The 20,170-nt window shown below is 56.5% G+C and overlaps 7 protein-coding genes across 7 annotated transcripts; 4 read left to right on the forward strand and 3 right to left on the reverse strand.

Moving 5' to 3' along the window:
* Positions 1–190: 190 nt before the first annotated feature.
* Positions 191–1,108, reverse strand: MFIFM68171_03180 (uncharacterized protein; the record flags this gene model as incomplete). Its single annotated transcript, XM_071058601.1, has 2 exons — positions 191–931; positions 989–1,108. 2 exons carry the CDS (start codon positions 1,106–1,108, stop codon positions 191–193), a joined length of 861 nt encoding a protein of 286 aa, XP_070914702.1.
* A 2,134-nt stretch (positions 1,109–3,242) lies between these two features.
* MFIFM68171_03181 (uncharacterized protein) lies at positions 3,243–6,461 on the reverse strand (the record flags this gene model as incomplete). Its single annotated transcript, XM_071058602.1, has 3 exons — positions 3,243–4,262; positions 4,321–6,101; positions 6,161–6,461. 3 exons carry the CDS (start codon positions 6,459–6,461, stop codon positions 3,243–3,245), a joined length of 3,102 nt encoding a protein of 1,033 aa, XP_070914703.1.
* A 2,044-nt stretch (positions 6,462–8,505) lies between these two features.
* Positions 8,506–9,823, forward strand: PHO80 (Pho80p cyclin; the record flags this gene model as incomplete). The annotated part of the gene is made up of 2 exons (XM_071058603.1): positions 8,506–9,197; positions 9,289–9,823. The coding sequence occupies 2 exons, from the start codon at positions 8,506–8,508 to the stop codon at positions 9,821–9,823; spliced, it is 1,227 nt and encodes a 408-aa protein (XP_070914704.1).
* A 554-nt stretch (positions 9,824–10,377) lies between these two features.
* MFIFM68171_03183 (uncharacterized protein) lies at positions 10,378–11,163 on the forward strand (the record flags this gene model as incomplete). The annotated part of the gene is made up of 2 exons (XM_071058604.1): positions 10,378–10,958; positions 11,100–11,163. The coding sequence occupies 2 exons, from the start codon at positions 10,378–10,380 to the stop codon at positions 11,161–11,163; spliced, it is 645 nt and encodes a 214-aa protein (XP_070914705.1).
* Positions 11,164–11,751: 588 nt separating this feature from the next.
* Positions 11,752–12,246, forward strand: CHZ1 (Histone H2A.Z-specific chaperone; the record flags this gene model as incomplete). The annotated part of the gene is made up of 3 exons (XM_071058605.1): positions 11,752–11,934; positions 12,002–12,014; positions 12,074–12,246. The coding sequence occupies 3 exons, from the start codon at positions 11,752–11,754 to the stop codon at positions 12,244–12,246; spliced, it is 369 nt and encodes a 122-aa protein (XP_070914706.1).
* A 910-nt stretch (positions 12,247–13,156) lies between these two features.
* Positions 13,157–14,143, forward strand: BET1 (protein transport protein bet1; the record flags this gene model as incomplete). Its single annotated transcript, XM_071058606.1, has 4 exons — positions 13,157–13,167; positions 13,461–13,688; positions 13,775–13,868; positions 13,937–14,143. The coding sequence occupies 4 exons, from the start codon at positions 13,157–13,159 to the stop codon at positions 14,141–14,143; spliced, it is 540 nt and encodes a 179-aa protein (XP_070914707.1).
* Positions 14,144–14,508: 365 nt separating this feature from the next.
* Positions 14,509–15,886, reverse strand: MFIFM68171_03186 (uncharacterized protein; the record flags this gene model as incomplete). The annotated part of the gene is made up of 2 exons (XM_071058607.1): positions 14,509–15,756; positions 15,851–15,886. 2 exons carry the CDS (start codon positions 15,884–15,886, stop codon positions 14,509–14,511), a joined length of 1,284 nt encoding a protein of 427 aa, XP_070914708.1.
* Positions 15,887–20,170: the final 4,284 nt, after the last annotated feature.

Genomic DNA, 20,170 nt, shown 5'->3' on the forward strand with positions numbered 1-20,170 from the left:
ATCTCCTCCCACCTTTCCCTCGTTCATTTTTTTTTTTTTCGGTTTTGTCCTGAATTTTTGGGTATCACTTAACGAACTAGAAAGGAGAGGAAGAGCAGTGACCCGAACTTCATCATACATTTCGACATCCCCTTTCCCCGCCCCACACACGCTCATCCCCTGAGAAAAGGGGGTTGCCTTAAGAGCATCCTCAGACGGCGCCCGCCGCCGGGGGAGCAGTGGTGCCAGGAGCGTCCTTTTCAGGGAAGGTTCCCGCGCGAGCCGGCACGCGGCCGTACTGGGTGAAGGCGATGTTGAGCGAGTTGTAATCCCAGCGGCGGGATAGGAAGACGATGACGAAGGCCGTGCCCGTCACCAGCAGGAGATCCAGAATGCCGAACCAGATGAAGGAGGCGGTGACGCCAATGTAGTTGCCGCCGTCGCTCAGGCCCCAGGCGATGGGGTACAGCAGCCAAAGGAGGTTCGTCCAGCCGGCGAGGAAGGTGTAGTCGCGCCTGATGCCGACGCGGCGGGCGCTGCTGAGCCCGTGCTGCATGGTCGAGAGGGCCAGGAAGATGTGCGCCAGCGCGCCAAAGGCGAAGAATCCCCACTTGTAGTTGCTCGGCGTGTAGGCGGCCACGAGGTACGAGATAACCCAGACCCAGGAAAGGGCGACGTTGAAGAAGATGGTTGCCCACGCGATGCCCGAGATGACGCCGAGCGCGATGGTGACGGCTGGGAAGGCGACCACCCAGAAGACATACTTGGCCCAGAAGATTTGGCGCGTGTTGCCGCTACGGGTAACTTGGTTGGCCTGGAGGATGACGTCCCAGGCGAGGTCCGAGGCCATGGCAAAGTAGGCGATCAGGCCAACGAAGGCAGCCACGATAAAGAGGTAGTGGAAGAAGCGCTCGCCGGCGCGGGCGCGGTACTTTAGGCCATAGAGGGCGAGCTGGGATCATGAGTTAATGGTGATGCTGCTATGAGAGCGAGTCGGATTGGGCCTTACAAGAGTGACGCCAAAGACAGACGTGACTGTGAACAGCCAATTGGAACCATTGGTGGTCAGATACTGGTTACCCAGAGGCGGGTGCACGTTCAGGGCGTCGTTGCGAGGGAGAATCGTCATGGTGGCTGTCTTTCCGCCGACAACGAGGATGGGAAAAAAGGGAGGTTCTTTCGTTAAATAGGAGGGTTGGAGACACTTGAGCTCGAAGCAGAAGCTGGGGTGATGAGAAAGTGAACAGGTGTGGCAGATCGGAAACTTGCCAGTGAGGCTGCGTCAACCTCTTATAGTCGAACCACAGCCGCCAATCACTCGATGATGTCTGTAATTCTCCCTGGATGCAACACCGTCACGCAAGGGAGGGACCACGGCTGGGGAGGGGGGGGGGGCCCAAGCTCGCTCTCGATCTCCCCGAGCCTGACCAAGCAGTCAAGCACGCAAGTACGCGAGTACTGTACGCAGAGACGAGGGTAAGCGAACATGAGCGAACCTGAACGCATGTCAACGCCCGTCAACCTGATTTGCCATGGGCCGAGCAACAAGTCCCGCCCCGGCAACATGCCGACAGCCTCCGAATCACCTCCCTTTGGGCTTCCCGAACCTTCCTCCCGAACTCTAATTAGTCACTGAATACGCCCCCGTCCCATCTTCTGTTATAAGCATGCCGGCAACGCCGGCACCGTCGAGTCGCGTGCCCAACGCCCATCTTACAAGCAAACATTACCGAACACGGTGGTAGTGCAAGCAAGCATTGCGCCAGAAACCGAAACGCCAACGAGGCAACCATGAACAGAATGAGCCCATCGTCAGCGATTTTGCCTTACTCACACCCCCCTTCCCCCATCTTCCTCTCCGCAACTTGCAGATGCATGACATGGGCCTACATATCGCAATGCCCGTTTTCTTCGTGATTCTCCCGTCCTCGCCCCGAAGACTATTGGCCCCGTCCAGCCTCGCGCCGACCAACCACGGGGCTGTCCAACCCCAGCCGTACAACGGTGCAGCTTTGCTTGGCATACGTCTATGTGGACATGCAATCATCACCCAAATTCGATGCGAGATTGGGCAGAGTCAGACTTTCATCAACCAAGTCTGCCTGTCTGCCTGTCTGCCTGCCGGAAGGTCCGGAGAGGCGAAAGGAAAAAAGAAACAAACATCAACCACAGTTTACAGTATGCAGGATGCCGGTTTGGGCCGGGGCGGGGGGGAGGTGCGGGAAAAGCACATGATGATGAAGGTGATGATTAATTACTCTCTACGGGATGGGACGGGAGTGGGAAGCGGTTACCTGCTTCGGGGATGTCCACTCTCCCCGCGACAATCTTCCCCGTTGTGTTTCTTTCTCTTCGCTCATACCAAGAATATCGCCTCTCGATTTATTCATCCATGCCCGAGCGCGACAGCCCGAGGCCGATCGCCAGCCGGTAGTATTGCAATATGCGAAATGTACCGTGGGCATGTAATATGCGCTGCCGGCAGTCGCCGCTTCGCTTCCGCTACGTAGTAGCGAGGCCGTGAGTGCCGATCCGCCCCAGAAGCGTGAGGTCAAAATCACTGACGCATCACGCATTTGCGATGTCACACCACCTCATCGAAACTTCTAGTTAGGTAATTGACCTTGGCCAGGGGGGAGCTCCAAGCTCGGCCATTGGCCACGACGAGACAGCTTGCAGCTCTTGGCTCCCGCTGCCGGCCCCCTGCCTATTGCTTACCCAAGACCCTACACTCAGAACATCACAGCATCAACCAGACTTCCGAGTCGTCGTCCGTGCTCCAAGCTGAAAGCAGCTCTGCTCCAGAGCTCACGAGATACACGCCACTAGAAAATAGGCCGGTCCAAGACCTGCATATCTGAGATAAGGAACTGTTCTGCTAATGACCTCGTGACTTCCCACCCCGCACCGCGCTAGCCGTGTATACCCGGGCGCTTATCACTTCTCTAGCCTCTTCCATTGCCTGCCGCCCCGGCCCTCACGCCGTCGCCCGTCAAGTTAGATGGGATGGGCGGACGGCCCCGTTTAGGATGCCGCCCCCCCACCCCACCCCTTCCCCCTTCACACCGTAGAACGAAACACCTCCAATACCTGATATCTCCTCCCTAGTAGTGCATGCATGTACCTTCCAAGACGCCCCAACCGAAAAGAGAAACAGAGAAAACGAGTTGTACATAAGACTCCTGTACCTACTACACAATCAGCCTGTCCCGACAAAGACATTCGTCCCAATCCCGCCAGCCTAACCGTGATATCGATCCTGTTCACGCAGTAGGCGTCTTCATCTGCGACACGGCCGCCTTCGCCCGCTCCCTCACGTCTAAATCACAATCCCCTTGGCCCAGCCCCTCCAGCTTGGCCAGGAACCCCAACCTCTCCAGCTCCGACGCCCGCTGCGAGCACGGCTGCCGGTCGCTGTCGCTGTCCAGACAGCTCAGGTTCATGTTCAGCTGGCACAGCGCCCGCCGCACGCCAACGTCCTTGGAGTTGAAGTGGCCCCCCAGCAGCTTGAGCAGCTCCGTCTGCGCGATGACGAGCTGCCGGTGGCGCGGAATGCTCGCGGCGATGTGCACGAGGATGTACGTCAGGTTCTCGATGATGCGCGCCTGCGGGTAGAGCACGACCGTGTCGCGGCCCTTGGAGTGGCGCCGGCCATATGCCCCCACCACGCGCACCTTGAGCTTGTCGGCCAGGATGCCAAAGAGGCGGTCCTGCCCTAGCTCGCTGAAGAGGTAGTCCACCATCTCCGTCTGGTTGGCGGGGGTCGAGAGAAGGATGAGGTTGCGGATGAAGCCGAGGCCCTGTTCTTGGATGGCGAGGCTGTCGTTGCGCGCCTTGCGAGCTGGGTTCAGCTCGGCGTCGCGGAGCGCGGCGAGCTTGAACCCTGCCTGCTGCATCTGAGACGACGGCGCCCGCAGGGGCATGGAGCTGGCCGTGCTGAAGCGGCGCATGGCCGGCCAGACCCATGATCTGTTGTTGCTGTCGTCTTCATAGTCGTCGTCGTCGTCGTCGGCGTCCATGTCCTCGTCCTCGTCCTCGTCCGCGTCTGTAGGCCGTCGCTCTGGCCGCAGCCGCGCATGCAACGACTCGTCTTCAGAGGTGTCGTCGCTTATTAACTGGACGAGCCAGCCCGGCTCGAGCTCCTCGAGACATTGTTTCCTCAAGCTGTTATCGACGTCTAGCACCAGGTGTTTGAGTGCCCAGAGAGAGTTGAGCCTCAACCCAGGGTTTAGTGAGTGTGCATGCTCGCACAGAGTCTTGACAATACCCGCTTGCAGTAGAGGCTGTAACGAATTAGCACATCTCTAAGAGATGTTACAAAGTATGGTGGAAACCGCTCACCTCGAGCATGGGACTGCAGTTGGTCACTAGGTTGATGACGACGCTAGAGGCAGCGATTTGGACTTCGGCATCCGGATGCCTCAGTAGCTTGCTAATGGGCATTGCAACGTTATGGTCGTAGAGCGTCGTCCGCACAATGCCAACTGATCGCCCGAGCGCCCTGGCAGCATGGCACGCCGCGATGATGACAGTATTAGGATTGTGCCCGTACGGTGAGGTTGAGCCGGAGGCATCCCCATCTTCAGTCCCCTTCTCAGGGGCTGGCTTCTCCTTAGCGTTTTTGGGTTTCTCCGGCGACGGAGACAGCGATTCCACAATATATGGTACTACGTCTTGTTCGGCAAGCGCTTTCCGGTATTCGTCCTTGAGAGTGGACATTGCTGCGACGAGCTTCAAGGCGCTCTCTCTCATCTTGATCTTGTGAGCATACGCTGGAACCTGTCCAGGTGGTCCAATCCGATACATGGGTGGGCCTTCATTGGAGTCGACCGCGCTATACGGGTTGGGAGACCATGGCCTCGGGGGCGTCTGCACTAGCTGGGGATCATAGGCGTCCTTTAGAAGCTTTGAGACGGTCTTGATTGCCCCGCACTCATGTGCTGCCTGCTGTAGAGGCTCACTGTCCGTAACCAAGCGAGCCAAGACCTCTGGTGTCTGCTCCTGGATAGCCCAATCCAGTGCCACGTCGGCTCCGATAAAAGCCGCTTGTTGCATGGAGCTAGGAACCTCCTTGTCGTGCTCCTTCATTAGCTGGCAGAGAAGCGGGATAACGAGGACAGCCAGTGCCTGTTCCCGCTCGGGGCTCGTAAATCTGGCCTTGAACAGCGACGCCAGGACGGAAGCGGCCATGACCCTTTCTAAGCCGTGAGTCGACCGGACGAGATGAATAAGCCAGGGGATGAGAGGGCTCTCCGGATCGTCACCATCTATATCCTCGGCTGAAGCATCGAACCGGCCCGAGTCCCAACCGGTGAATTTGAACGTCGAGGGTCGCCCACTCGCAGCAAGGTTTTCGCGGGACAAGGAGAAACCCAGGGGGGGAAACTGGGCCGAGTGGCTCGACAGGGCCCTAGGTTGCGAATTAGGGACAACCGGCAGCAGATAATCTATCGCCCCGGGATTCTTGGCCCGGATGGTGCCGAGGCCGCTCATCTCAAGCGCATTCCACGCCGCCCTCGACTCCGTAGCGGGCGGCGTAAACTCAGCGGTGGGGAAGACGGCCATCAGAGCCGGAGAACACAGCAACAGGCAGCAGCGGAAACGTGAGTCTGCGATGATGGCAGATATGGCTTCGAGAACTAGAGCCAGATCGGCGCCACGCGGTGCTGGAGGTGGTATCAAATCAGCCAAGCCGTCGCTTTGGCCGAGTAACTCTGCGCCCGGAACGACTTCGCCTCTGGCTACCACGAAGCTAGCCAGCATGGTAGCAAGCGCATCCAGAATACCGCCGTCCGCCAAGGCATTTTGGTGATGTTGACCCTTGCACAACCGGCTGATCAGGGTCGCAACCAGGCGCTTCTGTTCCTGTACTACGGCACTGGCCGATTCCTGAGCGAGAATGGCACAAAACGCATCGAGATTGCGAGACGATAATACGGCTTCTGATAGGCTACTCGCGTCATCGGCCCCTGGTGGTGCGAGACGGGTGGAATCTGTTATGTTCCTCAAGGCGCGCAAAGCCGTCAGTACGACTTGGGGAGGGTTATCGAGCGGGGATATGTTGGACAGGATCACCGGGACCACGCCGACGGCATTGAGAGGCCCGAGGAAAGACGGGCCGCCTGGTTGTGTTAGCACGACGCCCGCACTCGACATTCGGGGTACCCGTGGTGGGATTCACCATATGCAAAACTGGCGAGGAGCTGCAACGACAGTAGCCGCACTACCTCGTCTTCGGCGAGGGCTCCTGAGTGCCCTCCCTGACCGCGCGACTCGATCCCATTGAGCGACGCTGCGGGCCGGTTGTTGGCTTGTAGAGTCTCGACAAGTGATTCCAACGTGCCGCACTCAACCCATCTTTCCTTCCGCTGGACGTGGCCAATCACCTCATCCTTCAGTGCACGGAGCGCAGCAGCCTGCTCCGAGTACGTTCTGGCGGTTCTGATCTGCGAGAGGATCGGGGGACTCGGGACTCGGGCCATGGCGATACCGGACATTCAATGGTTGCGATGCGCCGCGCAGGGCCGAGCCGCTCGTCGTAGAGGGAATTGCCAATATCGAACCGGCGTGTGCGCAGGGCCGACCGAGACACTGGGGATTCAGGTCTGCGCAACGCGCGTCGGAAGCGGAGAGAAACTGGGGAATGGACAATGGAAGAATCCGAGTGGAGTCGGCCTTGGCAGTGGCGGTTTGGCGGTTTTGGCGTTTTGGCGTCCTTTCGGAGTGTTCCTCTTTAGCGCTGGCGGGCTACTTTGTCTGAGCTAGTCGGTATCCATCTCTGTACTATCTGTTTGATGGTTTCCGTGCCGGCTAGTCGGATTGAAGAGAAGCATCGGAAAGGTGTGAATCCGATATTCCCTCCCCATGTCTGGCCAAGTTAGCAATGTGAGTCGGTAGATGCCGACCACTGACTGCAAAAACGGGGCGAGAGGTTCCAGTACCCATCCCGGACCCGGGACGCCTGCGGGGATCGACCTGGTCTGGCCACTACACTGTATACTTATCTTATCGGGCATCAACTGAAGCATATGGGTGCAATCCAGATAAATCAACTGTATCTCCAGATAGTATAACCGTACCTAACCAGAAGTTAATTTGTCCCAACTTTTACAAGTTGTCTGGCTGAAATACAAATTGGTATTCACCTTTTACCTTCTTTCTTTTCTCTTCATCTTTCATCCTGCATCTTATTTATTTATTTATTTTTCATTATTTCTATCGGATGTGGTTAGATTTGGTCATACTATCTGGAGTCACAGTGGATTTATCCGCCTTATTCTGTGGATGGCCCATCAGTGACCTTCGGTACACTCCGAGGTTGATCGAGGTGATTGTTTGCCCGCATGACGTTTGTTCCCAGACATACATAGTCCGAGACAGACGGCCCGATGGTGTTGAGAGGCAACATGGACATACACGTGGGCTGCGGTAAGCAGAGGACTCCTCCGGACAAGTTTTGGGGTAGAAGAATGGCCGGTGGTGTTGATCTGGTCTTGCCCAAGCTGAATTCACATCCCTGGTACCTAGGCTACCGAGCATGTATGTACAACCAGCCCTTCGTGTGCAGAGTCCAGAGTGTCGTCAGGTACCCAACGCGATCAAAGCAGCACAACACTTCGCAGGCTGCGCAACCAAATATAACAGCTCAATCTATGCATGAGTTCTCGATGTCAATCCGGGGCCGCCACACGCTTTTTGCACTCCTTGGGCTACTAATGATGAACAGTGACAGAGGGCCACATACCACATTTGGTATTGCAGGTGGTACCTTGCTGTCACCGCTCTGGCGGCAATGCTCCGCTGTCTCGTCTCGCCAAGTCCCCGCCAAGCGATCACCGCGCCGCCCCTCGGTCTCCCTGGCATGGGCAACGTGATCCGTGTGGTCGGTTTCGTTGGCTCGATCCACCCCAAGAAACAGATGCTCGGTGAGGGAAGAAAGTTGGGCAGAAGTCTGGGCACGTTCCGCGCTGCCTTCCTGTTGGCCCAAACTTGCTTTGCGTTGCACCACCGAACACGATGACAAGGGGCATGATAAATATGGTTGTGTTCCCGCCTAGTCTTAGATAATCGTCCGTCTTCCCATCAAATCAATCTCAGTGCCGGGACCGCCAAAAAGAAGAGCTTTGCCCCAGGAGCCCGTCAGCCAGAAGAGGAGAGATAACCACGACTGGGATATCTATTTAAACCTTGCATCGCCGCTTAGCAAGCTAGGCGTGCGACTCGCAAAACTCGCAGATCCGCCCGAGATCGGCTGCTTATCCCGCCCAAACTATAACTGAGGGCCCCGGAATACTGGGGTTCTCTAGGTGTGTGAGTGTGTGTGTGTGGTTTTACCGACACTGCGCTACAGCGCAACAGTGGCAGCGGGAGGGCTCTCTGTGGGGAAAAAAAAGAAGCGCTGTGATGCGGTGGTTGACTGATCTTGCCTGCCCCACCATACCATTCATTGATCGGGCCTGCAGCGCCAACTTCTCAACCTCTCTCGCGCTGCACCTGCGCTTCGCAGGAGGAAATGAGGCTGGGATGATGTTAACACGGTCTCCCGTTCCCACACCTTCAGCCAATGCGTCACCGGGAAGCAGCTTTCACAACTTCCACTATGCTCCAGCGCCATCACCGCGACAATCTTCTCCCCGGGCCCCGGCTGCTGCCAAGTTTCGCCGGCAGTCGACCTCGCCTCCCCCCGCCCCAATAGCGTCAACCTCAGCTCCGCGACAGAAACGATATGTAGCCGTTGACGCAGCGACACAGTATTCGCCGATGGAGCCGATGGACTACGCCACCGGCACGCTGCTCCCACGGATACCGCCCGTTGAAGCGGCGCAAATCGATCCCCCGCCAGTTTCGGGGCCAAAACCCATGGCCGTCCCCGGGGAGCGGCCCCAGGCCGCCATCCAGCCGCCAGCCAAGCCCTCCAAGGCAGTGTCTGCGGGTGCGAAGCAGTTGATAGGATCTCAAGCCGCCTCTCCTCCCAAGAGGAAAAATTCGCAGGGCCAGGGCAGCAGCTCCAGTGCGGCGCCAGCAGATGCGCTACAAAACCCCTCAGCACTCTCTAAGCGACCAAGACCCGAGGCTGCGCCAAAGGTCGTGCCACGGCGATATGAGCACTGCCCGGTCGAAGATATGGTCGTTCTCATCGCCCACATGCTCGGGGAGCTCATTGAGACGAACGACACGCTTGCTCTTAAATCGGGCCATCTCACCCGGTTCCATTCTCGGTAGGCATTCCTCCGCCATGCGGGATCAATATCCTTCTTCTTGTTTCATTTTTTTTACTTCCCGGAAACTGACCATCATTTTGAATCTTAGCACTGCTCCCGGAATATCAGTGCTGGATTACCTTCACCGGTTAGCAAAGCACGCCACTCTCACCCCGCCCCTCCTTCTTTCCATGGTCTACTATATTGACCGGTTATGTGCACTATACCCGGATTTTACCATCAACACACTTACAGTCCATCGTTTTCTCATCACTGCGGCTACGGTTGCAGCAAAAGGGCTCTCGGACGCTTTCTGGAACAACTCGACATACGCAAGAGTGGGAGGAGTCAAGGTCGCCGAGCTCAAGTTGCTTGAATTGGAGTTTCTGCACAGGGTCGACTGGAAGATCGTCCCGAACCCGGAAGTTCTCGTTGCCTATTATAAAGGGCTTGTTGACCGATGTCCGGGCTACTCGCTCCAGTCTGACGGGGAATTGGGGGACGAAGAGGCTATCGACGATAGCGACGCCGTGGACGACGACATTGATGACGTTGAGGGCAGCCAGGAGGATGTGTCTGATGACGAGACTAAGGTTTCTACAGGCGCAAGCGAAAAGCAAGAGGCGTCGCTCAGCAACGGGTAGCGGACGCCATGTTCTGCGGGACTCTGGATTGTTATGCTTTTGGGGAGGATGGCTGCATGGGACCGATGGCGGCACGATATTGGGGACACTGAGCGGAGTTTGGATGGGACTCTTTTTGCATGCTCGATTTCAAATCGGAACGGGACTCCATCGTCGGCGTGAGCTGGGAGTTGGAACGCAGGTTGTCAGGTTCCAGGTTTGGGTCTGTACATAGGTCTCGCGGAGATACCATGACAGCGGAAACCCGCATATATTTCGGCATAGATGCCGAAGCTACTATTATTATATTCCAGAGATTTGTCATGAAGTCTCTTTAATTGTGTATATCAGTTACTGAGGCATAAATCGTAGATGAGGCGCAAACGGAACGGTGGGGGTGAAGGCATTTGTGGGGATTGGGACCCTTGGTAACGAAGCCCTGGCGGGCGGGTCCGAAAACCACCCCATGCCAAGACCCAACTGGGTAGCATCTTGGCTCTTTCTGAGCACTCAACTTTCCCGTTACGCGAAGCTCTCACCAAGAGCTGTCCTTCACCAGCATCATCCGCAAAACGATGAGGCTCCCAACCCTCGTCTCGGCAATCCTGGCCGGCGCGGCCACGGCTCTCGCCAGCGCCGACCAGCGCGTCGCACCAATCTACATCCAACCGGTCGCATCATCATTACAACAACCGACCTTGCTCGCCGAGCTTGCCATCCCCGACCCCTCAACCTCATCATCATCAACATCCACAACGACGCCAGCCGAAGTCCTCACTTACGAGGCCCCCGACCTGGACTTCCCCACTGACTCTTCCCAACAGCAACAACAACAACAACAATACCAACAACTCTTCCGCATAGGCGTCTACGACCCGTCCGCGCGCCAATGGCTCTCCTCGACCTCAGTGCTGTCCGCCGCCAACTTCGATAAGGGTTACGCGCCGCACTTTGTTGTGTCGGCCGATGCGGCGGGGAACTATCTCGGGGTGCTGTGCCGCGGGGTGCGGATCGATGCCGGGCAGACGAGGGACTTTGGCCCGCAGGCCGTGGTGGTGACGACGGAGAAAGGGCCCCAGCCGGCGCTGGGGAAACCGGTTGTCCTGGACCCCGAAGGGAGGAAGGTGCAGGTTGAAGAGAAGGGGTTCCTTCAGAAGTATGCTCCCCGTCTTTTTCTTTTTTTTCTTGCTGGAAGTAGGGTTGGATTGGTTGGGGCGGTGCGGGATCGCGCCTGGGATGAGGATGATGTGGGTGACGATGATTATGATGATGATGATGCTAACTGTTGTTGCTACAGGTATTGGTGGGCGCTGGCTATCGGCGCGTTCTTGTTGCTTTCGGGAGGAGGTGGTCAGGATTAATAGATTTGTTTTTGCTGTTTCTAAGTATGGGGCATACCATCGTGGTCGTCCCGTTATGGGCAAGTGAAGGTGCGTTACCGTGTCTATGTTTGTGTGGTTTACGGTAGGGCGTGTTCTCTTGGGTTATTTCTTAGCGTTCTTTCTCTGTATACCTACTTGGCTGGCAGCTTTTACGGATTTTCAGGGACCTAATAGGTTGCTTCCCGTCCATGTTCATTGTCTCTTCATTACTACCCATTTTCGATGCTGGGGCCTTCTCTGTATCAGCGTGCATAGAGCCTTGGCGTGGTGTCAGGCTCACAGACCGACCCTGGTCAGCTGGTTGCCAGTGGTGACCGGGCTGAAGCGTGGTTTCGTTGACCCCACAATTAAGCCCCAATAAAGCTCGAAGGCAAGCTGCGCCGACCAGAAATTCGGGCACCCTCTCGGCCTGCCGATTAACTTGTTAACATTTTACTCCCTCCTCCCACCCCTCTTGCTTCTCTCTCAAACCCAACTTCGCCCGAGCCTCGCAAGACCCGCGGTTCGGAATATCGTCTGCACCACTTGACAGCACATACCATCTTCCGACCCAACTCGACCGTAGCCATGGCGACCGAGAACGGAACCGCCGAGAATACGGCTGTCGCTAACCCGGATACCGGCGCCGCGCCCGCTACTGACCCCAAGGGCAAGGGCAAGGCTGTCGCGACCGAGGAGGAGCATACCGAGGACACTTCAATGGTTGACGACGACGACGACGATGATGATGAGGAGGACGATGTCCCAGAGGTAAGTGCGCACGCGAGCTTAGTCGCATCGCCGCTAGAAATATCGTGCTAACAACGTTTCTACGCAGGAGCCCGAAGAGCGTATGTCAATCGCATTGTAATGCCCCGCCTACCCTCTCGCGTGTCTAACTGTTCTGCAGCCGATGATGACAACATGGAAGAAATCGACCTTGACAATGTCATTGGCCGTCGCACTCGCGGCAAGGTGATCGACTTTGCGAAGGCGGCCGAGGAGAATCCGCCCGAGGACGACGAGGACGAGGAAGATGATGAGGACTTTGAGGTCGAGGATGACAAGATGGACGAGGATTAAACCAAGCATACTGCGCTACGAGCCTTGAGCTTAAAGGTCAGGCGCGTGTTCGCCATGGACAACAGGATGGGATTATGATATCACGACGGAATGAGGCGCCATATCCTCCGCCTCAATGCTTTATTGCTTAGTAGGGCTTTGGGTTGGAAAAGGGCAGTTTGGGCGGCCTGTTGTCGGCCGTGTTAGTTGCCGCCTGAGGGGGCTGTCGCACCCGCGCGGGGGGAAACCCGCATATGGGGTCTGAGCAACTTCGTTGATATCTCTCGCAATGGTAAAACACACTTACGAGCGAGGCACATTGCAAGTGGTATTCCGACTTCTAGTGAACTTACTTCGAAGGCGCTCCATCCTTGTGGGTTGTGCACCCTTGCCCTGCCTAGTTTATTTCGGCGCATTGCCCCGGTTTGCGATGGCGCTATCAATTGCCATGGTCCACACCTCACAGTCCATGGCTTGCCCCATTTGGAGCAGCCCAAGCTTGATATTCCCACATGCAACTGGGTTCCCTGTTTACATCCAAGCCCTCAAATCAAACTGTTGTGGTTCAGGGGCTCGTCTCATTGATTGGTAGTCGATCACTCAGGGTGCAGGTTCACCTTTTTAGCACCGGCAGAGCACAGTGTTACTCTCCCCCGCTTGCCCCTGGGGAGTCATCGACGGCAATTGGCCAATCTTGTGAGAGCCAAAATTTGACACTTGGAGCAAAAAGCCTGGCTGGTTGGACAAAGAGCCAAGTCTAAACGACCGACGCAAGAGCCTGTGGCCAGATCCACTTCCGACTATCACCACGACGACACTTCGAGTGCCACCGTTTTTCTCCTTTCCCCCCCCCCCCCAAGACGCTTTCCAGTCTGTCATGGAAAGCGGGCTTTTACCAAGATAACATTGCGTCCTGCGGAATACGCCCAACATGGCTTCTAGGTGAGTTGTATTGACGATGGGGCTCACTGCGATCTCGCCGTCGGATGGGAAGGGATGGTCAAGGGCTAGGCTGCGATATCGATGCCGACGCGGAGCCGATATTTTGACAGTCAAACCCTCCGAATACAACAGATTATTTCCCCAGCATCGTCTGCGACAGCGATCCGCTACCGCTTATCGCGCATGCCGACACGAAGTCCCCCATCCAGCCAGCCGCCCTCCCGACCACGTCCCACCATGCCCGTCTCCTATTCAAGTCCCACAGGACCCATGCACTAATGCATACGGAACAGATTCGGAGCCTCGTCCCTCCATCAGCGCGACTCGCGCAGCGACCTTTTCAAAGGCTACACCGGCGGCGCGGGAAGCAGGGCAGTCAGCGCCAGCCCCAACCGGCAACAACCGGGCGGCGGCTACGGATACAGTGGGTATCAGCCTGGCAACAGCAGTGGAAGCAGCAGCCATCTCGGGGCTGCGCCAGAGAGCCGGGGGGGTTACAGGCCGGCGACGCCGAACAGGAAGTGCGTATCTATCTAGATATCGATTGCGGGTGCATCGGATTAGGCGGGAGAGTGCGGGAGGCTGATGCTTTGTCTGAACAACATAGGGGCCAGTACAGCGATGCGGTGCTTAACGAGCTCGAGAGCCAGAATGATCAGCAGGTGGAGGGGATCATGGGGAAAGTGAAGTTGCTGAAGGATGTGAGTCGTCGTCCCTCGCGTCTAGCCTTGTCAGCAGACATAATTCTAACCTACGACGCGCCGCATAGATGACGGTAGCAATCGGCGATGAGATCCGCGAGTCATCCGCCTTGGCCGAGAAGATGAACGAGGGTTTCGACCAGACACGCCTCCGGCTCCGCGGAACCATGAATAGAATGCTCGTCATGGCGGAGCGGACAGGCGTCGGCTGGAAGGTGTGGGTGGCTTTCTTCCTGGCCGTCATCTTCCTATTTGTATACGTCTGGTTGTTTTGAAAGGGGAAATGTTCGGCTTGGAATTCTCGTGGCGGTTGTATCTTTGGCTTAGACCCGGTTTTTCCTCAGGGACCGGTTGCATCGGCGCTTGGAGTTTGGGAAGCATACATATCTTGTCTCTTCTGGGTTACCGACTGCTGGCACGATGGCGTTCCAACACGCTCGCATGCAATCATCATGGAGGCTGGTTTGATAGAAAACGTAATGTCAAGACATGGATATTTCTTCCTACACCTAGAATGAATGTTCTCAGCCACTGGGAATGCAAAACATCAGAAAGTGATCAACCTCTCAAACGCCACTATCAATACGGGTATCATGCAATTGTTAAACCGAATTATCCTCTCCGTTTCTCACTTGTCCACCTACTGATCTCTTCTTCCAACATGAGGGCTGCTTCCCATAAAACTGCTTCCATCCCTCGACAGGAACCCACTGATATCAAGACTCGACCTGGGGCCACCACTACGTCGAAGACTACTCCGATGATGCAGGATCTGCGAACTGCGGCGATAGCTAAGGTCGTGCCCGCCGCCGTCATCACTGCTAAGCTCGGCTTCGGAGTCGGTGTGCTCATAGCCGCCGCCACTCTCAGCCTCGGGAATGTCATCGTCCAGGTTAGCTTCCATATCCATGTCCAAGCCGGGCTCTACCTCGTCTTCTCCGTAGGCGCCGCCCACGAGGTCCTCCTCCTCCAGAATCTGCGCCTGGTCCTCCTCATCAATGTCCTCTTCAGCGCCGTAGAGATCACCACCGACGTTGCCGCTCCCTTGCTGCCCACCCCGCGCCATCATCTGGCGCATGCGGTCCTCGGTCGCGCGCATATTTGCCATTCTATCAGCGAGTTCGCGATTCTGAACTCGCCGCTGGTTATCGAGCACCGACGTCTCATGCGCCCCACCATCCTCACTCCCCTCCTCTTCATCATCCTCCACCTCTTCCTCCTCTTCCTGGTCAATCTCCTCCTCATCATCCTCATCGCTCACCCCATCATATCCAAACCCGCCCTCGTCCGCGTCGGGGATATCCTCATCCAAATCCCTCCCTCCAGCACCCATCATATCATCCTCCTCCTCCTCATCCCCCTCCATCTCATCCTCCACCGCCATCATCATATCCATCTCCCCGCCCACTTGTCCCCCCCGCGCGGCAGCCTGGGCAGCCTGGGCAGCCTGCGCCGCGGCCTCGGCCTCGGCCTCAGCCAGCTCCTGCGCCATCATCTCCCGCCTGACCGCCTCGGCGTGCTCCTCGGCCTCGCGCCGCTCCTCCCGCAGCTGGAAGAGCGTCTTGCTCACGCCGGGCGGCTTCAGCCAGGCGCAGCCCATGTTGCCCACGGCGGCGCGACGGCGGTCGGCGAGCAGCTCGTCTGCGCGGAGCCGGCCGAGGAGGGAGCGCTCGATCGCGCTGGCCGAGGCTTGGGCCGGCGATCGCGAGGCGGAGGCGCCGGGGCGGGTGGCCGATGGGTTGTTGTTGTTATTGTTATTGGCTGCTGCTGGTTGAGCAGGATTGGCGGTGGCGCCATGTTCGGCTGTGGAGAGGGCGTGGCTGTCGAGAGGGGAGAAGGGGTAGGATGCGGTTGGGTTGCGGGACGAGGTGTACCAGAGGGAGTGGGACTGTTGGAGGGAACGGCGAATTAGCGCTTTTATGCCGAGGAGGTAGCTAACGTAGATATCTCAAAGTGGAGCGGTTGGCGATCCGACGACTTACGTCCCGCGGGGTGAGATCAGGTAGGACGGAGAACATTGTGATTCGTTCTATTTCGGCATGTGATTGCGATGTTGGGCTACGCGAAGGAGGAGCATCTCTATGTTTCGGATCGCCAGGTTATGTTCAAGTTCGGACGGCAGTAATTCCACGTTATAATTTGTCGATGCGTTATTATGATGGAAGTTTTTGGTTGTTTTCATTCAGCACCCTGAGAAAGGAAGGCGCTCGTCGCGATTGTTGACGGATGAAGATTCTGGACGGTGTTAATCCAACGGTTGCGGCCTCGTCGCACACAGTGTACATTCTACTTACCCCACAATGCGGCTGTCACGATATGGTCTGTGCACAGCGAGGCTTCAAACGCGGGCAGGGGTCCTCCCCACCAGGTCTGCGCTAAAATCTCCGTGAGCCTGGTTGTTCTGATTCGGGAGGTACGTACCAGGCACCTCGAACACGGCCCACAGGGGATAGTTGAAAGTTCTCTGCCTCGTATTCTAGCATGTCCAACCTCCCTAAATGGCTCCATGCCGCGCGACAAGAGCGTAACCGCTTGAATAAACGGATTAGTCTGCCGAAACCGGTGTTCCATCCTTTCAGTATTGTTCCCCGGTCTTCGGTGATGAAGAAATCGAGGGCCCCCGCCTTGGGCCCGAACCAAGCCGCGGCCTCTGCTTCCATCGGCAATAAACGGTGCCATTCCTTCACCGAGCTCGAGGCAGCGGGATCAAACCAGTGAATTTCACGTAGCCAGTCCCGTATGGAAAGCTGAACTCTGCTCGCTGATTCGATCAATGCTTGCAATAACCCATCGTTCGGGGTATACCCGCCAGGTGAGCAACATCCCTGGTGTCGTTGGCTCTAGGGGGGCCATGAGAGCAGGTGCTCGAGTTTACGTGAGGTAATGCGGAACACCAGTTGAGCTGTGCCTGCATTGCGGACCTTACCCCTTCCCTATTCGAGTAACGTTAAATTCGCCCCTTTAACAGGAGTTGCCCAGGTAAGGCCGCGGCCCGTTTTCGTCTACCCACGCTAAGGCCATCTACACATACCCTCGGGAATTTTCGGAACTGAGGAACCCCAGGTGGGCACGGCACGACTCAACACTACACTGAAAGCCCCCATACCATCGGCAGTGCTGCATTGCCGGCGCGTTTCGGCCGTCCTCTGAGAAATTTCTTCCCAGATCCTGTCAAGACTCCGGCTGGTTACCGGTGTTGCAGGATCTCCGTCGTGGCTGACAGCGGTCTGACTGAAGGCCAATTGGGTGTGTTAGGAGACGCCGATACCGGTCGGTTGGCGACAAACAGCTCATTTACAAGCTGCTGCTGGCGCGCCGCGGAATAATGGCACTCGATGGCTCCTATCGCGCAGTTTCCAGGAGGTGGAGCCAAATTGGCCAAGTACAGAAGGCAGGTCGGATGTTTTAAACCAAACCGCCTTCCCGAGTATTCATGCAGCCGCCCGTCAGAGGGCCCCCACGAAGTGGGAAGTGGCATTTGGGGTCGAGCGGAAGCCAGGGTATCATTGCCTGCTGCTTCCCCGCCTGAATTGCATTCTACCCTGAGAAACCCGCTGGCTTCCTCTACGCACATGTTGTGCGGCTCTGAAATGCATGGTACAGACAAAACACGAGCAGATCCCAAAAGCCAAACATGCAGCGTTCCACAGCCGCGGGTTCCAATCTCGAGCTCTGCTAGATATCTAGGTAGTGATGGGTCGCGATGGTGGATGCCCCACCCAACTCAGGCCCGATTACCAGTGCCGTCTTGTGTCTGGAAACAGAAGCAACCCTATCCTTGAGCTCCGGTGGCCAACAATGCCCAGGTTGTAGCTGTGACGTCTGTGCATAGGGCGATCGGAGTACCGCCATCCCATGCTACTATAGGCTGACGGGGGGCAGCCTGCAAGATAAGGGTAGCGAGGCTGCGTCAAGCGGCCTGTGATTGGATAGCCGCATCTCCTTCTGTGATGATTCTTTTACAGCACCCAATCCCGCGACTTGCTGAGGCCATGAGAAGCCGCATCCGAAATACGGCCTTTGGTGGCCATTTTCGGTTTCTATTGCAGCTTCATTGTTGTCAATTGGGGCCTCTTCCGAGCCAGGTAGACTGGGAATTCTGGCATTGGATGGCCTCGGACGATGTCGCATGTTCTCTGCCGTTTCCACCGGCGCACCATACAGAGAGAGCGGACAACTGCGGAGCGGGGTTTGTATAATGACTATGCTCTGTGCCCTTAAGAACATCTTGGACGACATATTTCGGGTTACTTGTAGGCTTATGTCGCTGCAGGCGCGTTTCAGATGTCACTTTTGTTCAACCCTGCTTTTCTTCCTCCGTGCCATTCAGAGCACTGCTTCGAGTTGAGTAACGAGCCTTGTTCTTGGAAGATACCGGCTGACAGGGACCAAGGGACCGCCTCCGCAAGCCTCCAAGATTGGCGCTTCAACAGGCGACATCGGCGGCCGGTCTTTGAAAATGATCTGCTCTTATTGGCTCAGAGTTCAGGAAAGTTGACGTCCAACTTTTAATCCTGGCAGCCAGACAAGGATGCTCAAACGTGCTGTGGGTGTTACACATGCAGGCGATGCTTGTGGATCTCGGGCTAACCTGAATTAGCCATGCAAGATGCACAACTGGTGTGGGGGCATTCATGAAGCCAACCGTCAACTGTATTTTGATGGCGAATTTATTTTACACACGCCATTGCGACGAAGCTGTCGAATGCCGTTCCTCCCGCCATATCTCAAGTATTCACACAGGTAACCACAGAGACCCAGTGTTGCAACCACTATTGAGAGAAAGACGGTTAAACATGGCCCGAAAGTAACCTCACTTTTATGGGACACGCCATTGTACATACAGCCGATTACCTTTTTGAGTCCCAGAGTGAGGACACCAAGTATCCCGAGATAGGTCGCGACACGCTCACAGAAATACTAACCGGTTTGGTCAAACGTCGTCATGGACTCTTGCCACCCGAGCTGCTAGAATCATCTGGCAGTCCTCGCAGCGAGGCTTTGGTATTCGTCTGAAAATTGGATGTTTGTATTGAATGTGCAGCTTCTTAAAGTCAACGCTCGTTCAATTACCCATCGTGCCAAGCCAGTCCCCTCGGCTCCGGAAGAGATCAAAAGACTTTTAATTTCCAAGTCGACTGACATTCCGACACCGGTCAGCTCCGGCCAGATGAAACGGGTGTTCTTCGCAGGACAAAGGAAAGGAATAGGGGGGTACCACAGAATCCTCGAAATGGTCGGTCCATTAATTGGCTCGATCCCTTCATCCTTGGACTCCGGGAGAGCGGTCCGCGGTGATGTGAGCGGTGGAAACTCCGGCTTGTGCAAAGAGCGAGAAGGCTGCCATCATTTGACGGAGCACTGAACGAATAGACACCCACTTTTAAGAGGCTGGCTGGGGAGAGAAGCCGAGCTGCCCTCCCCACTTTATCCCCCACTCAGACCTTCAACACCGACTGCCACATGTCACTGCTTCCTCAGTACTTCTCTTCCCCCTGCAACCATATTGCCTTAGCCTGTTCTACTCCGCTTCGGTCGTCCAGTCCAATTGACAGACGAGACGTCCCAGATTCAACACGCAAGCCCACTGGGGACGTCCTTGGCCAGTGGCTCCTTTGCATCGGCCAACGCCCCAAGTCGTTCATAAAAAGCAGACTCGCCACCCGTCCCCGACCTCGATTTCCCTCCTCCGCTCTCTTTCTTTCATGAATCTGTAACTCACCACCCGGCCTCGCGCTCGCCTTCCAGTCTACTCAAACAACAGCGTGCGCAAGCGGATTTGTTTCGAAGTCGCAATCGAATCAATCGGTAAGTCCCCTTTTGTGCAATGGCATCCTCCTTCACTCCAGCGACTGGTCTGCCCGCGAAAGACGAGATATGTGGTCCAAGGTGCTCCAACGGTCTGTTCTGGGAAGAATCTCGACATCCTTCAACCCTAAAGGTGCTCGAAGCACGAGGCACTCTAAACACCCCAACATCACGCTACAACCCGCAGCGCCCAGGAGTCGAGGCACCGTTTCAGCAACGGTCAGCAGATTTGCGTGCCACAAGGCAGTGCAATATTTGGATTAGAGTCAAGAAGCAAATGCTTGCGGGCCACCGACCGGTTAGCACGATCCGTCCACGGCAGCACATGACACAAGCAAGCACGCACGGCGGGCAACCACAGCCTCTTCTCTGGCCTGTGTTTTGGAACCGATAAACGGAGTGGATTCGCACGTGGGATGGGGAGTTGGTGGGGGCGCCGCTCGCCCCTCCATGCGTCTACCCCAAGCCCAAGCTTGTCCTATCCTCCCATTCCC

This window comes from Madurella fahalii, assembly GCF_045866475.1.
Source record: "Madurella fahalii IFM 68171 DNA, scaffold_2, whole genome shotgun sequence".
Classification (NCBI taxonomy): Eukaryota; Fungi; Ascomycota; class Sordariomycetes; order Sordariales; genus Madurella; species Madurella fahalii.